This window comes from Gouania willdenowi, chromosome 22 (assembly GCF_900634775.1).
Source record: "Gouania willdenowi chromosome 22, fGouWil2.1, whole genome shotgun sequence".
Lineage (NCBI taxonomy): Eukaryota > Metazoa > Chordata > Actinopteri > Blenniiformes > Gobiesocidae > Gouania > Gouania willdenowi.
Window position 1 is genome coordinate 32,987,288 of NC_041065.1, and position 15,624 is coordinate 33,002,911.

General features: G+C 36.3%; 1 protein-coding gene across 3 annotated transcripts; it reads right to left on the reverse strand.

The window, feature by feature from the left end:
* Positions 1-3,150: 3,150 nt before the first annotated feature.
* Positions 3,151-13,111, reverse strand: LOC114455938 (transcription factor Sp3-like). 3 transcript variants are annotated; one of them, XM_028437291.1, is made up of 8 exons: positions 12,542-13,111; positions 9,109-9,339; positions 8,018-8,614; positions 5,732-5,935; positions 5,458-5,656; positions 4,890-5,079; positions 4,597-4,793; positions 3,151-3,679 (listed from the first exon to the last, which is right to left on the reverse strand). In XM_028437291.1, the coding sequence occupies exons 1-8, from the start codon at positions 12,608-12,610 to the stop codon at positions 3,426-3,428; spliced, it is 1,941 nt and encodes a 646-aa protein (XP_028293092.1). In that variant the 5' UTR covers positions 12,611-13,111; the 3' UTR covers positions 3,151-3,425. The 3 variants fall into 3 exon arrangements, with proteins under 3 accessions (XP_028293092.1, XP_028293094.1, XP_028293093.1); XM_028437293.1 differs by having other exon boundaries at positions 12,924-13,110; XM_028437292.1 differs by lacking the exon at positions 12,542-13,111 and adding an exon at positions 9,478-11,013.
* Positions 13,112-15,624: the final 2,513 nt, after the last annotated feature.

Sequence of the window (15,624 nt, forward strand, 5' to 3'; positions counted from 1 at the left end):
GGCACAGAGCAGGTTCAGTACGGCAGCTTTTTAGGGACACTTTTAGATTTTCATTTATTATACTTTCAAAGACTTTTAAAGACGTAAATGTACGAGAATAAAGTTTTAATATTATGATAATGAAGTCTTGATATTAGGGAAAAAATTGTAATATTACAAAAATAATGTTGAAATATTACAAGAACTTGTAAAAATAAAAGAATGAAGTCGTAATATTACAAGAATTAAGCTGTAAAAATCTAAAAAAAAAAATAAATTTGTAATATTAGAAGAATTCACTTGTAATAAAAAAAAATATGAAGTTGTACTATTACAAAACAAAGTAATACCATTTTTTTTGTAATACTACAAGAATAAACGTGAAATATTACAAAATAAAGTTGTATTATTACTAATATAAACTTGTAATAATACAAAATAAAGTTGAAATTTTACAAGAATAAAGTTGTAATAATAATGAAAATAAAGTTGTTATATTTCAGGAATAAAGTTTAAATAATACAAAAAATGAAGTTGTAATATTACAAGAATAAACTGGAAATATTTAAAAAAAATAAAGTTGTAATATTCGAAGAATAAACTTGTAACATAAGAATAAATCATGCTTTTTATGAGAGTAAACTTCAATCACAAAACTGTGATTTTTTATCTGTCACATGATTAATATTTATGTTAGCATTTAGATTGAATAATGACCAATCAGAACTTTAACAGGAAACTACATTTTGTGTGTTTTTGGAATAATTTTGTGCATTTTTCGTACATTCTCTCCTTTTGTGTATTTTTGATGTTTTGGAGTCTTGTGTATATATTTTTTTTTACATTTTTTGTTGCCATTTTGTATATTTTTCTGTAATTTTGTATGTTTTTTGGAGTCATTTTGTGCGTTTACTTTGGGAATCCCATAAAATTGAGTTTCCACAAAATTATTTTGTTAGTCATTATTTTTTAACGCTATTAGCTACATTTTTAATTCCTGCATCCAGAATTCAGGATGGATTGAGATTGTTTCTGTTGTTGGAGCGAGAATTTTACTGTTCTAATCACAAATAATTCATTTTAGTTAAAAGCACCTTTCAGGCCACATTACAATAAACACAGAATAATAAAAACAGTGCAATACATTATAAAACAGAATAATACAAAGAAGAAAAGAATGTAGAATTACAGAAAATGTACAGATTGTAATATTGATGCAATAATGCAGATGAAAGGTTTCAGAATTTTATTGTGATCCATTTGAAAAAATGTTTTACAAAAGGTAACATTCCATTTTTACACCAATTGTTTAAAAAACAAACAAAAAAAAAAAACAAAATAATCACTTAAAATAATAAGGTCTTGATACAACATATTCAGTTGACTACATATTGGCTTCTATAGACGATGTGAAAAATAAAGATAATATAAATGTAAATGAATGCTACAAACAGGACAAAAAAAAAAAAAAACAGAATAACATGAAAGTTTTTCTCCAAAAAGACAAAAAAAAAAAAAAAAAAAAAAATCAAAAACGCAATGATTGTTTTCCTTTTCCACAATTTTGCCGACCGAGCTATTTTTATTGCGAAGCGAATCTCTGATCATCTGCTGACGAGACAAAACCAGGGACCGCCGATTTGTTGCATCCGTGAATATTTGTTGCTTGGCAACCAACGTCGATGACCGCCTCCTGTGTAGAATTTGGACACAGCCACACTTTTGATTTAGTTAACCAACCGATCTATAATCAATGATGTGTGTGTGTGTGTGTGTGTGTGAGAAAACGACAGGAAGAATCTGATCAAACTAAACTGAACTGTGAGGGTGGAAAGCACAGACCTGGGATCAGTATTAGCAGCACAATCCATAATGGTCATACTGTTACATTCTGGAGATCAATCAATCAATCAATCAAATAATCAATTAACTAATCGAAAGCCAATGTTGGGAAAAGGATGATTTGGTTTTTTTTCCAATTGTAGTCGTACCGTTTATCATAACAACTGGAAACAAGAACATTCATGCAGCTCCTGAATCACTGAGGTGTAAGATTATTGAAAAAATAAGATTGTAATATTACAAGAATAAAGTTGAAATATTACCAAAAAAAGTTGATGTTACAAGAACAAAGCTTTAACAAATTTAATACAAAAGAATAAGTTGTAATATTACAAAATATAAGCTTGTAATATTACAAGAATAAAGTTGTAACATCACAAGAATTAACATGTAATATTACAAAAAATAAGCTTGTAATATTACAAAAATAAACTTGAAATAGTACAAGAATTGTTCTGTAATATTACAAAAAATATGCTTGTAAAATTACAGGAATAACATTGAAATATTACAAGAATAAAGTTGAAATATTACCAAAAAAAAGTTGATGTTACAAGAAAAAAGCTTTAACAAATTTAAAACAAAAAATAAAGTTATATTAGAATAAACCTGTAATATTACAAGAATTAAGCCTGAAATATTACAAAATAAATTTGTAATATTACAATACACGAATAAAGTTGTAACATCACAAGAATTAACCTGTAATATTACAAAAATAAGCTTGAAATATTACAAAAAATAAAGTCGCAATATTACAAGAATAAACCTGTAATATTACAGGAATAATGTTGAAATATTACAAATGAAATTTGTAATATTTCAAGATTATCCTGTAATATTACAAAAAGTAGCCTGTAATATTTCAAAAATAAAATTGTAATACTACAGGAACAAACTTGAAGTATTACCAAAGCTGTAATGTTGTATCACCGTGTGTGTGTGTGTGTGTGTGTGTGTGGTGGGGAAGGGGGGGTGTTATGGGAAATACAGTCCAGAATGAAGCTGAACTGGGGGCTGTTGAATCTCCTGGTTTCCAGATGAAAATGAATGAGTTGATGGTCACAAACGTTGCGGTTAAAACAACTGGGGTTTGGTTCAGATGCTGCGGAGTCACAAAAAATGGCCTCGATCAGCCCAAGGATTAAAAACAATGTCGTTTTCAGAGGATTTTCCATCTGGTCCACGACGCCTCCTTTCTCTGCAAAAGCTTAAAAACACATGCAACCTCCAGCATTTTATACAAGATTATGATACAAAATAAGGCATTTCATTGTGTCGACAACTCGTGTGTGTGTGTGGTGTGTTGAGTGCCTTTGTGTGTGTGTGTGTGTGTGTGTGTGTGTGTGTGTGTGTGTGTGTGTGTGTGTGTGTGTGTACATAGCATCTACAATTAAATTCATTTTGCCTGCCTATAAAAAGACTGCAAAAAACCAAAGTTGAGATAATTCTTACTTAAAATATATATATTTGTCATATATATTTACGTATATATATTCATATGTTAAAAAACAAAAACATAAAGGATAAAGGGTTGGGGGGGAAGAAAAACCCTAAAAGGTCCCTGTGATTGGCCGGTTCTTCTTTAAACGCCACTTTTACTTTTACTCCAGGACCTCTCCGGGCGCCACGGTGACCAACTGCAACGGGATCTCCTGATTGGCTACAATGTCATGGGTGGTGGCGGCCTGGATGATGAGGGTGGTGCCGTCGGAGGTGATGAGGGCGTCGGCGGCGGGCGGTGGCGTGGAGGAGGGGAGGCCCGTCTTTTTGTTCTGGTGAGTCTTTATGTGTTTGGCCAGGTGGTCACTACGCATGAACCTCTTAGAACATTCCATGCACACAAACTTCTTCTCTCCTACGACGGCAAAACCACAAAACACACGACAGACAACAGAGTAAGCAAGAGTTTTTGATCAATATTGTAATTTGTCTGAGGTAAATGTACTTTTAAAAAGCTAAATTCAGAAAAGAGTGTAAAAGGTTAAAGTTAAAGGCATCATCCACTATTTTGTCCTAAAATCTTTGAAAGGAATTATTAGTAAATCTGTTTAATAAAACATCCCATTGTTTTCTGTTGGAGTGAAACATTCAGCCTGATTTTTACATCATTTAGCAGCTTTTTCACTCAAAATGACAACCTGTGCTGCTTTTGGTTGCTTGAAAAAAAAACCAGGAAAAACCTCTTATTTACAGAAAAAAGATTTTTTTAAAACATAAATAAGAAGAGCTCTCCTAAGGGACCTTTACGCTCCCTTTAACAGTGCGCTGACGCTCTGGTGCGTCTTCAACTATCCATGATTTACTCGCTATTTTTCCCCCCCTTTTGTCCTTTTTTTGGAAAAAATAATAATTTTATGTTTGTTTTCCCCCTCTTTTCTTTCTTTTTGAGAAAAAAAAGAAAGATAAAGTCAAAATAACAATTGTAAGACGTAACAAAGAGACACAATTTCCGGTAATTTCAAGTATTTACAAATGGCAAAAAGTGAATATGAGAATAAACAACAATAAATGCCAGTCAGTTTGTAAAAAGCTACTAAATTATGTAAAAATCAGGCTGAATGTTTCACTCCAATAGAAAACAATGGGATGTTTACAGGCAGTGGGGCCGTGTGACATCATCAATCACATGATTTCAAGATGGAGGAACACAGGCTCTAACACTGTAAAGTAGACATTATTAAAAGTTAATAAAATGCATATTGTGCATAATGTGTTTGTTAGACATACTGTAGATCAACTAATAAGGTCATTAGAGTGTGTGTGTGTGTGTACCTGTGTGAGTCCTCCGGTGTCTCTGCAGCTCGTCACTCCTGGTGAACCGTTTCCCACAGAACATCCAGTTACAGACAAACGGCCGCTCCCCGCTGTGCCAGCGCAGGTGAGCCCGTAGATGCGACGTTTTGCCGTACACTTTCCCGCAGCCGACGATGTGGCAGATGTGCTGCTTTTTCTTCCCCAGACCAGAACCCCTGAGAGACGGAGAGGGATGAAATGACGTGAGACGACAAGCGGCAGCACAATGATGAGCAGAAGTGGAAGAGAGAGAGTTTTAGTTGTAGCATCACCTTCCTCCCGACTCCTTGCAGTTGGGACAGGTGCAGGCGACCCGCCGCAGCCTCTTGCCTTCTCCACCGATACCATCCATGTCGTCTTCCAGCACCTGGACGCGCAGGTTGTTCAGGTCGCTGGGGTTTAATGTGGAGTCTCCGCCCAGATGCCACTCCTCCGAGTCCGGCTCCTCCTTTATGTGAACACCTGAACGGAACAGAACACAGTATTAAAGAGCAGATACATAGAGTGAGTCCAAAACCCCAAACCAACAACAAACGCACACAGAATGAGAGGAAAATATACAAAATGACAAAAGAATTACACAAAATGACAGAAAAACTCACAAAAAAAACTAGAAAATACAAAGAATAAGTTTAATAACACAAAAAGGTAACAAAATGAGAGAATAATAAACAAAATGACAACAGAAATACACAAAAGATTGAGAGAAATATACAGAATGTGTCCAAAATGAAACAAAAATACACAAAATGAGTCGAAAAACACAAACCAGCAACAAACGCACACAAAATGAGAGAAAACTATACAAAACAACCAAAACCAGAAAACAAAGGATCGTACCAACTGGACTTCCTGTGTCATCCCCCTGCTGGTACTGAACTCCAGTCTGAGTCAGAGAGTTGACGGTGACCGTTTGGAGGTTGGGTAAGCTGACCTGACCCGTCTGACCAATGGGGAGGGTCTGTACGGGGGCTAGGGTGAGCTGCTGGCCCTGGCCCTGGGACAGCTGTAGACCCTGGAGGGACTGAACCCCCTGGACCTGACAGAGACAAACACAGTCTCAGAACCTTTCACAGCACAGTGAAACAATAACAATGATAATAATGATAATAACCTGGAAGGTCTGCCACTGGATCTGACCCGTGGCCGTGACCGTCTGGGCCTGGATCAGGAACGTTCCGGGGTTCACCAGCTGCACGCTCTGCAGAGCCTGACCTGTGGAGGAGTTCAGGTCCTGACCCTGGCCCACCTGGGTCTGAGAGTCATCAGACAGCTGCAGGATGGGCTGGGAGAGGGTGCTGGTGTTGGAGGAGGACACCTGGACAAAGATACCGTCGTCATCATTATCATCACCACCACCACCATCACAAACAAGCACAAAAGATGAGAAACAAAGACTTCAGAGTTCCAAAATCACAGGAAAAGTAAAGCTAAGTCACTCAGAGAAAGACTAAATTATTATGAACACAATAATATCAATAAGTATGTCTACTTAGCTGATAAACTCAAAAGTAAATTATTTAGAGAATGCAATCATTTAAAAAAAATGTAATATATTCTTTACTGCAAGTTTTGGCTTTATTTACAGTTTTTTCTGCCTCACTGCTGGAATTTCTATAAATATAGAATGGCAGAACTGTGCTCTCAGTCCTCCATAACAACAATATTTTACACAAAAAAAACTTACAATTACCAAATGTCAACAAAAACACACAAATGCTCCAAAAACACACAAATGCTCCAAAAACACAAAACACGACAAGAAAATAAACAACAGTGACAGAAAAAAACATTACAAAACAGACAAGAAAACCCCAAAAATATAGGAAACAAAAACACACAAAGCCTTTGTTGTTTCCTGTGTCCAGGGTTCTCGCCAACGCTGTTGAGTGACCCGTCTAGAAACACGGACCACTGTGTAACTGCACAGCAGAACACAGTGTATGGAAGCATGTTGACCACCAGCTCCTTCTTTTCTTACAAAATCATTTAAAAGTGATGATGAGTAGCTGCACATTAGTCTCAGCACTTACAGTCCCTGGCATTAATAATTCATTGTTCTTTTATCCGTAGACCTATTTAAAAACCCAAATTCCACAAGTGTTATGAGAGCTGATGTTGTAGGTTTTATATGTTTTTAAAGCTGATTTTATTGCGAACAGTAAAATGTTTAGTTTCTTGTGGCATTTATGCGGTTTGGAAGTCTTTATTTTTACTGAATAAGCTTTTGTGTTCGATCAGATTAAATTAGCTGAACAAGCTAATGTTTTACTTATTTTTATATATTTATTTATTTTGTAATATGATTAATGTTGGATTTTGTGATTTGATATAAATAAAAATAATAATGATATATTTGTTTGGTTACTTTAATTAATGGATACAGACACATTAACCTTGTTTAAAAGTATGAAATAGCCACAAAGTGAGAAAAAGAAAAAAAAAGATGCATAAAAAATTGTGATAATCGTTAATGTAGTAATAAACGTTGATTAATCGAATCGTAGCACCCTGAATCGAAATCAAATCATCAGGTCTCTTGGATGAAACACCCCTAAAAGTAAGGCAGTAACAAAGACAACTTTAGCTTTACTTCACTCATTTTGGCCCTCAAACAGTTATACATTCAAATGTTTCCGCCACGGCGGCGCTCGCTCGTGCACCACGCCCCCTACGCTGTGAAAAATTCCTGGTGTCAATGCTCGGATTGGTCATTATTCTAATACTGACATGAATGTTGATCATGTGACCTCGCTGTGATAACGGTTGTCCATCTCTCCTCTAGATCTATACATTCCTCAGTAAAGCAGGAAATTAATGTGTGTGTTTAATTTTGAAAAATGTCTACTTCCTCATCACTCCTGCACTTGACGCTGGGCTTCCTTTAACTTGGCATTTATAAATAAGTTGCAATTCAAACTGGAAAACTAACAAAACAACCAGAAAAAAACACAGAATGAGTTGAAAAACACAAACCAACAATAAACGCACACAAAAAGACAGAATTTTTTTTTTTTTTAAATGTCAACACAAATACACAACACGACAAGAAAATATACAAAAATTACAGACATAATAATTACAAAACAACAATCCCACACAAAATGAGTGAAATAATATACAAAATGACAACAAAAACAGACAAAATAAATACAAAAAAACACAAACTTTGTTGTTTCCTGTGTTAATGCCCACACAAAGTGAGAGGAAATCATACAAAACGACAATTGAAAAAAATGACGATAAAATATACAAAACAACTAGAATTTCCTCTTTAACGCTGATCATTCTTGTGCTTCCTGTTATGATCTGATCATAACTTGACATTCATAAATAATACTATTAAAACATTCCTTTGCGTTTGCTGAATATGGGTAATTGAACTTGTCACAGTGCTGACCTGGATTTGTTGCAAGTGGTTCTGGGAGTTGTAGTTTTCCGTAGAGGAGGGGTCAGACACGCCCGCAGACACGGCAGTGGCCTGCGTTAGAATCCCTGTCCCGTCGATGGTCTCTGGGAGGTGGGCGGAGTTAGAGGAGGAAGTGGTTGGCACGTAGAGCTCCTGGTTGGCACCGTGGTCGCCCACCGTCACCAGTGAATGTTTGGCACCCTGACCCTGAGCGCCCCCCAGCGTCTGACCGCTCATGATCAGCTGGCCCTCGGGGGTCACCCCCGTCGCTATGGGGACGGTCTGGGCTCCCGTGAGCCCTAAAGACTCCAGGTCTAAACTGTTTATGGGGACGAAAGTGATGTTGCTGGGCAGGCCCACTGGGACCGAGCTCGTGTAGGCAGAGCCCCCACCCAGCGACACGCCCTGCAGGGACTGGACCTGGCCCGCCTGCGTCAGGAGGTCCGTGGTGGCCGTGGTGGAACAGCTGAGACCGACGCTGCCGTGGCTGCTATCCTGGAGGAGCTGAATCTGCCCTGTGCCGTCGTCCAATCCCTGCGTCTGGAACCCTGAGATGGTTCCGTCTGCGTTTTGGATTTGTGGAATGACCTGAAACAGACGGAAAAACACTATTTTATATTCTATTTAAAAGAAAAAAGAAAAACAGAAATAGCAAATGACGAGAAAAAAATAGGTTAAGCATAAGAAAAAGGAAAAAAGAGAACTATAAAAGAATTTGAAAAAAAGTTGAAAAAAATCAATACAGAAATAGCAAAAAAAAAAAAAAACAGATAAACTAAACTAAATAAAGGAAAACAAAAGAAAAAAAGACTTAAAAACATAATAAAAAAACAGAAAATAAAAAACAATTTTAAAAAGAGGGGGAAAAAGAGAAGAAAGGGGTTCTAAAAGAATTTAAAAATTGCAAACAAACAAAAGAAAAAATAAAATAAAAAAAGAGGGGGAAAAGTTTTAAAAAATATTTTAAAAAGGAGAAAAAAGAGAAAGCAAACAACAAGAGAACAAAAAAAAAAAAGTCAAACATTCTGATCTAAAGTGTTACCCTAATCTAAATTCTAGCAGTATTTCTGGTGTCTGTTTACCTGATAGTGGATGCCTGACACACCATTGGCTGCGGCCTCGGTCCCAGACGCAGTGACGTAGATGGGTTGGCTCTGAAGGCTGCTGATGGGAAGCACGTACTGACCGTTGGACGCAACGATCCCAGAGTTAGGAATCTGAACCACTCCTTGGTCCTCCTTCCCTGCAGACACCGCTGTTAGGACCTCCCATCTGTCTGAACCTGTCAGCTGGATGCCCGACATGTCTGAAATCTGGAAGGAAAAAAAACAACAAGCAGGTTTAAAACCACTTTAAAAAATATTTTACTTGGCAAGTGGGGAACTTTCTGTAGAAAACTGAAATAAAACAAAAGATGTCCCTTTAGAATATTTAATCAGGCAATGACTCACAACGGACGCGTTTTGATGGTCTTTTTTTAGCATTTTGGGACACTAAGTGGAAAAACATCTGAAATACAGGAAGTATACAGGTTGTCACAGGTGTAACTTTCAAAATAAAACATCTTAGGCTTCCTAGTAGGATAGCATTTTAGCAACTTTCTGTGAACAATACACAAATGCTTTGTCTTATCACTTAACCAGTTTTAATAAAGACTGTTTTTCAGTCTAGATAACAGCAAATAACTTATCACTGATACTCTGAAATAACTATATATATATATATATAAAGAAACTATTGTGAAATTTAACACTGTCACTTATGTTCAGAATCCTCAGAATTTCTAAATTGAAAACTGGGTTGTTTATGGAAGAAAGCAAAAAAAAAAAAATCACATTTGGAACAAGATTCCCAGTAATATAGAACATTACATTTACCGACACAAGAAGCTTCTATTTTAAAGGAAACGTATGAATTCATTCATAGCATCTTTTGAAGATCACATATTAAAAAAACAAGCAATAAAGGCAAAACTCAGATGAGGTTAATAAAGATAAATTAAGAGTTTCCGGCCTGTATGTTTTTTTGTGATTTGAAAAGAAAGAAGGAAGCAGAAGAAATTACACACCACATCTTTTTGGTAGATGTGTATATTGGATTTGTTATTGATTGAAGTTTATCAAAATAATTTATTTCCCCCCAGATTTCAAACATACAGAGTAACATTTTTTTTTAATATTGCATACAGATCTCAACATGTGTTTCTGGAATGATTGCAGTTCTCTTTGTTGCTGTAGTACACCTAATAGAGTGGCACAAATTTTCATGAACTGTTTTTCCTAATTATGGAGATGTAGTCAAATACGCATTCAATTTAAATGATGAGCTTCTCTCTAATCATTGTTAAACTTTCTATAATGAACAACACGACTGTCTTTGAACAAAAACCTGTTGAACCAATATCTACAAATGATTAAAAACTGAAACAGACGTCTTTGATATCAGTGGACAACAAAGTATTTATTCATATTTCTTTCTCATTTGTTTGCTTCTTCTTCTGCAGAGAATTACTGTTCTTGCTTGGATCACTTATTTCCTCCCTTCTCTGAGCTCAAAGCAGTCGCGAGAATTCAAAAATCTCTGAACATACAAATGTGACAATCAATCAATCAATACGACCATTCAAAGTTCACACCAAGTCCATAAAGAAAGAAAGAAAATAATGCACTGGTGCCATGTGATTTAAGCAGAAGCTACTGATCAATAGAGATTTCTGAGGACAACCATGATTAGGGGGAACCAGTGGAACCAGTGCACGTCTAACCCTGGAGCAGCATGTGAATACTGAACAGGAACAGAATGGGAGAAATAATCAATAGTTCCACGTGTTGTCATTCTGACATTACCAAATATAATCAATGCATACATTTCATACAATGGATTATTTAAATGGTAAATTACCCTAAATACTGTATAAATAATGTTAAAGCTGCTGGAGACGATAATTATGTATAAGATAAAAACAATGAAACATAAATAAAAGATACTTTTCTTGAAAAAAAGACGTAAAAGATTTGTTTTGTTTGTAAACATGAAGTAAAAAGACTTCTATGCATCCGTTTATGAGACTCCACATCCCATAATGCCAATGCACCAAACTTTTTCGACAATGTAAATAAGACTTTACTTGTTCTTGAGAGCTTAAAATATGAATTAAATTGTATTTCATACCATTTTGTACTTGTAAAGGTGAAATTTGTAATTATTAATATTGTGATATATTGCAATGTATAGTATATAATATTGTTTAGTACAGGGGATATATCATACCGTGTCATGCTAAACGTATCGTCAGATTTATGGCAATGCACCAAAAATGGTGGTGAAATGGGATTTTAAAAACCATAGAAATTGATTAAAAGTTACAAATTAGAGTGGGCAAAAACAGACAAAAAAAAAACTGGTAAATAGGGTTCAAAGTGTCAGTATTGAAAAAATTAATTTAAACTGGCAAATAATGAACATGACAATTGGTGAATGTGGTTAAATTGGCCAAAATATGCATGAAATATAGTGAAAAGAGGTTAAAGGTGACAATAATGGGTCAACATATGTGACATTAGGTGGAAAAGTGGTAGAAAGGGTTTATAAGTGCTGAAAAGACATTGAAATGTGATGTATGTGTCATAAATGGGAGTAATGTAGCTAAAATGCATTTAAAGGAGCAAAAATATGGCAAGAAAAAGTGATAAAAATAGGTTAAAACATGGCAAATTTGGTGTGGTTGCAGAAAAAAGGTAGAAATAAATGAGCGAAAATTGGTTAAAATTGTTCAGAAAATATTCATAGTTTCTTAAAGGTGACCCCCTCCCAGTGTATCACAACCCCAAGGTTGAGAACCTCTGATTTACATAGTAAACCCCCATATTAAGTATATTAAAAGTAAAGTCTCCAAATCTATAGTCAAAGGAAAGAAAATTTGTAAAAATAAGCAAAAATGGGCTAAAAATTTTCAGAAAATATTCTTAGTTTTTTGAAGGCAACTGGCGACCCCCTCACAGTGTCTAGCGACCCCAAATGGGGCCCTGACCCCAATGTTGAAAACACCTAGTGTTTATTTTATTTTATTTTTTAATTGCGTATATGGGCATTTATATGAAGTTGTGTAACAGTAACACATGGGGGGTGTAAATAAAGGTCGTAGAAGAAGAACACGGTGTGACGAAGAGAAGCTCGTGTCTCTCGGTGGGTGGGGGATGGGTGCTGCTATTACAACACAATCGAACGTTACTTGTTAATAAAATGCTGTCCTGTAGCTTCATAACTAACATGATGAAAACCATCCGTTCACACACGAAGGCTCTCTCCCAGCGAGCCGAGCCAAGTGAGTGGCTCCAGTGTCCTACCCACTATGGGCGGGTTTTACGGGGGTAAAGTGGGTGGCCGTTGTTGAGGGGAACACAGGAAGTGTACGGCTTTCACCCCATGCTATCAAAATGTTAAAACTCCACGCTCTAAAAAAAATCTAATGGAATCGCAGGCGTGAGAGAGACGAGGTAGAAAAGGCGGCGATACCTGCGTCTCCGCGGCGCCTCCGGCTTGCAGGAACTCGCTTTGACTGCTGTCCACGTCCGCGGACGCCATTTCTCCTTGTTGAAGAGGCTGCTGTGGCGCTAGCGGGGAGCGAGGGGGGAACTCGGCAAAACTCTGTAATAATCTTCAACTCCTGACGACCAGAAAAGCCCACAAAGCATCCCCCACGCTGCGGTCCAAAACCGCCAGATGCGACTTCGCAACTGGGCTTCGCAAGCGCTCCGGATATGGTCGTTTACTTGTTGTTGAACTCCACAGCTAGCTAGCCTGCTAGCTCAGTCAGCTAACCATAGCTAGCCAGCTAGCAACAGAGCAGAAGATAAAAAAGACGCAGCTTCCAGCGCTGTAGCTCTGCCACACTCACCGATCTGCAGCCGCTTCGATGCGCTAAACGTTTACGTAGCGGTCATAACGTGGTGGTAGTTACCACGAGGATTATCGGATCAACTAAACTCCGAACATGATTATTTTATCAAAGGCGGGCTAGTGTTGATCTGTGAATTCAGGTCGATTTTTTTTTCTATTTTGATTGACGGTGCGGGAAACACAGAGGGGCGGGACTAGCGCGGTTTCACCCTACACTTTGCATCGTATTACAGGAAGTCCCGCCCCTTGCTTGTACACCGATTGGCCAGAAGAACTACACTGCGGTCCTATCGGATGAAATGGACGCCAATTAGATTGTTTAGTTGGAAGTCTGTTTCCTGTTTGTCGAGGGAAAGAATGTAGTTTAGAAAGTCGGACTGTGTAGTACAAAGAGCACTTCACATAAAAACAGAATAGAATAGAGTTCATTACCATTTGTACAAGTTTTAAAACAAGTTCAAACAGGTACGTTATAATTCTTGCGCGTGTCCCTGAGTCAATAGAAACCAATTAGGTGGTGCATAACACGAAGAAGCTAAAAGTAAGAAAACGAAACAAAAACTACACAGTATACATAAATAAATATAAAAGCATTAGTCATGAACAGAAGTATACCCACAAAAAATGTTTTTGACCTGAGATGGTTAAACATATTGCACATGAAGATAGTCCCTGCTTTTATTTATTATTTTATATATCATTATTTTTCTTAGAAAGCCTAATTTTTTAGTTTCTTTCTGTAACCATTGAATAATATTCCAAAGTTTGTGTACTTTTTGGAGGGGGAAAAAGATGTCGAAAATAATTTGGAGCTGTTTTCTTTACAAGCACTCTTCCCCACACACTTTATATCACTTTTAAAGTTTTTAATTTAAGCGTGTGAAAGTGTATTACCATAAACATATGATTGTTTTTTTTTTCTTCCTTTTACTTGAAACAAGAAACATACTAACTCAACTATATAGTAAAACCATCTCGTGCTGATGTTTTGTTTCTGCTTTATTTATTTTATTTATTTTAATACCATATCTGCATTTGTTGTTAAAAGTTGACACTATGGGTGAACAGAGGGAGTAGATGTGTGCCTCCAAATGTGACAAACCTAAGTAATGGCATTATGTATTCTAGCTTGTTGTTCTTAATATTATCAAATGAAGTAACATTTGGCATAGAATCTCCTGGCTCCTTATTTGGTACATTTCATGATCTGCTCATATAGCAAAATAGTTAATCATCCATCAAATGCAAATAGGTTAGAAAACCCTTCCATCCATTAATGGATCTGCAAATGTATCATCAGCAACACTTGAAACTCTTAAGTCATATTTGTACTATTCCTTTAAGTTGTGGCCTATATGTGCAATAATGAACACTTTCAGTAGATTTTTAATGGGTTACAGTTCATTATGGAATTGTCTACATTGTTTTAAAGGTGCAATAACCATGGTAACCACTCAAAAACAATCGAAAAACACTCATTTGTTTAATAACAGTCCAGTTTTTTTGCAACCACCAAAAAAGTCTTAGCTAATGATAATTCAGTAAGTTATTGTACAAGTAATGACTATTTTGCACTTTATTGTGTAAACCAGTGGTTCTCAACCTTTTCAGCATGCAACCCCCAAAATAAAGGTCCCAGAGAGCAGGGACCCCCACTGTAGCTGAAGGTGGTTGAACACAGACATGAACATTGAAGAACAGTCATGTGGAGACAGGACCATCTATAAGGGGGAATAAAGGGGAGAGATTTTTGGGGTCCATCCATAAAGTCAGTAAAATGACGGTCCATTGTTCTATGAATCTGTGATAACCACATTTATTTATTCATCTGAATAATATCCACTGTTATCCAGGAACATTTATTATTATTATAGTCATCTTAAAGATGGAAATCCTGGTTTTAAGCACTAATAAAATGGGTTCAAAGTGACCAAAAAAGGTGGTGAAATGGGATTTTTAAAATTGTTATGGAAATATTCAAAATTGGTTTAAAGTTACAAATTACAGTGAGTAAAAAACAGACACAAAAAGTGGTAAAAGGGGTTCAAAATGTCAATATTGGCTTAAAAGTGGCAGAAAAAAGTTGGAACAATTAGTTTAAACTGGCAAATAATGATCATGACAAATGGTGATTCTGGTTAAATTGGCAGAAATAATCATGAAATATGGCGAAAAGAGGTTAAAAGTAACAATAATGGGTCAACATGTGACATTAGGTGGAAAAGTGGTGGAAAGGGTTTATAAGTGCTGAACATGTCTGGAAAGTGGAAAAAATGTGTAGAAAAGTCATTGAAATGCGATGGAGAAGTGTCAGAAATGGGGATAATGTAGCAAAAATACATTAAAAGGAGCAAAAATATGGCAAGAAAGTAACAAAATATAGGTTAATTTATGGCGAGTTTAGTATAGTTACCAAAAAAAGAATAAAAATAAGCAAAAATGGGCTCAAAGTTTTTTTTTTTAGAAATGCTTATGTTTCTTGAAGACATCTGACTACCGCCTCCCAGTGTCTCGCGACCCCAAGGTTGAGAACCCCTGGTGTATGAGAACCAGTACACTTTTATGCCTTGGTTACTCAATAAAGTAGTAATTATGTGAAGTACTTGAATTACATTGACTGAGACACAAATCTGATTTAAATATTTCAGCAATTTTATTTGTGGACTCAAGTCTGTTTTGTGTTTAATGGAGGATTATTA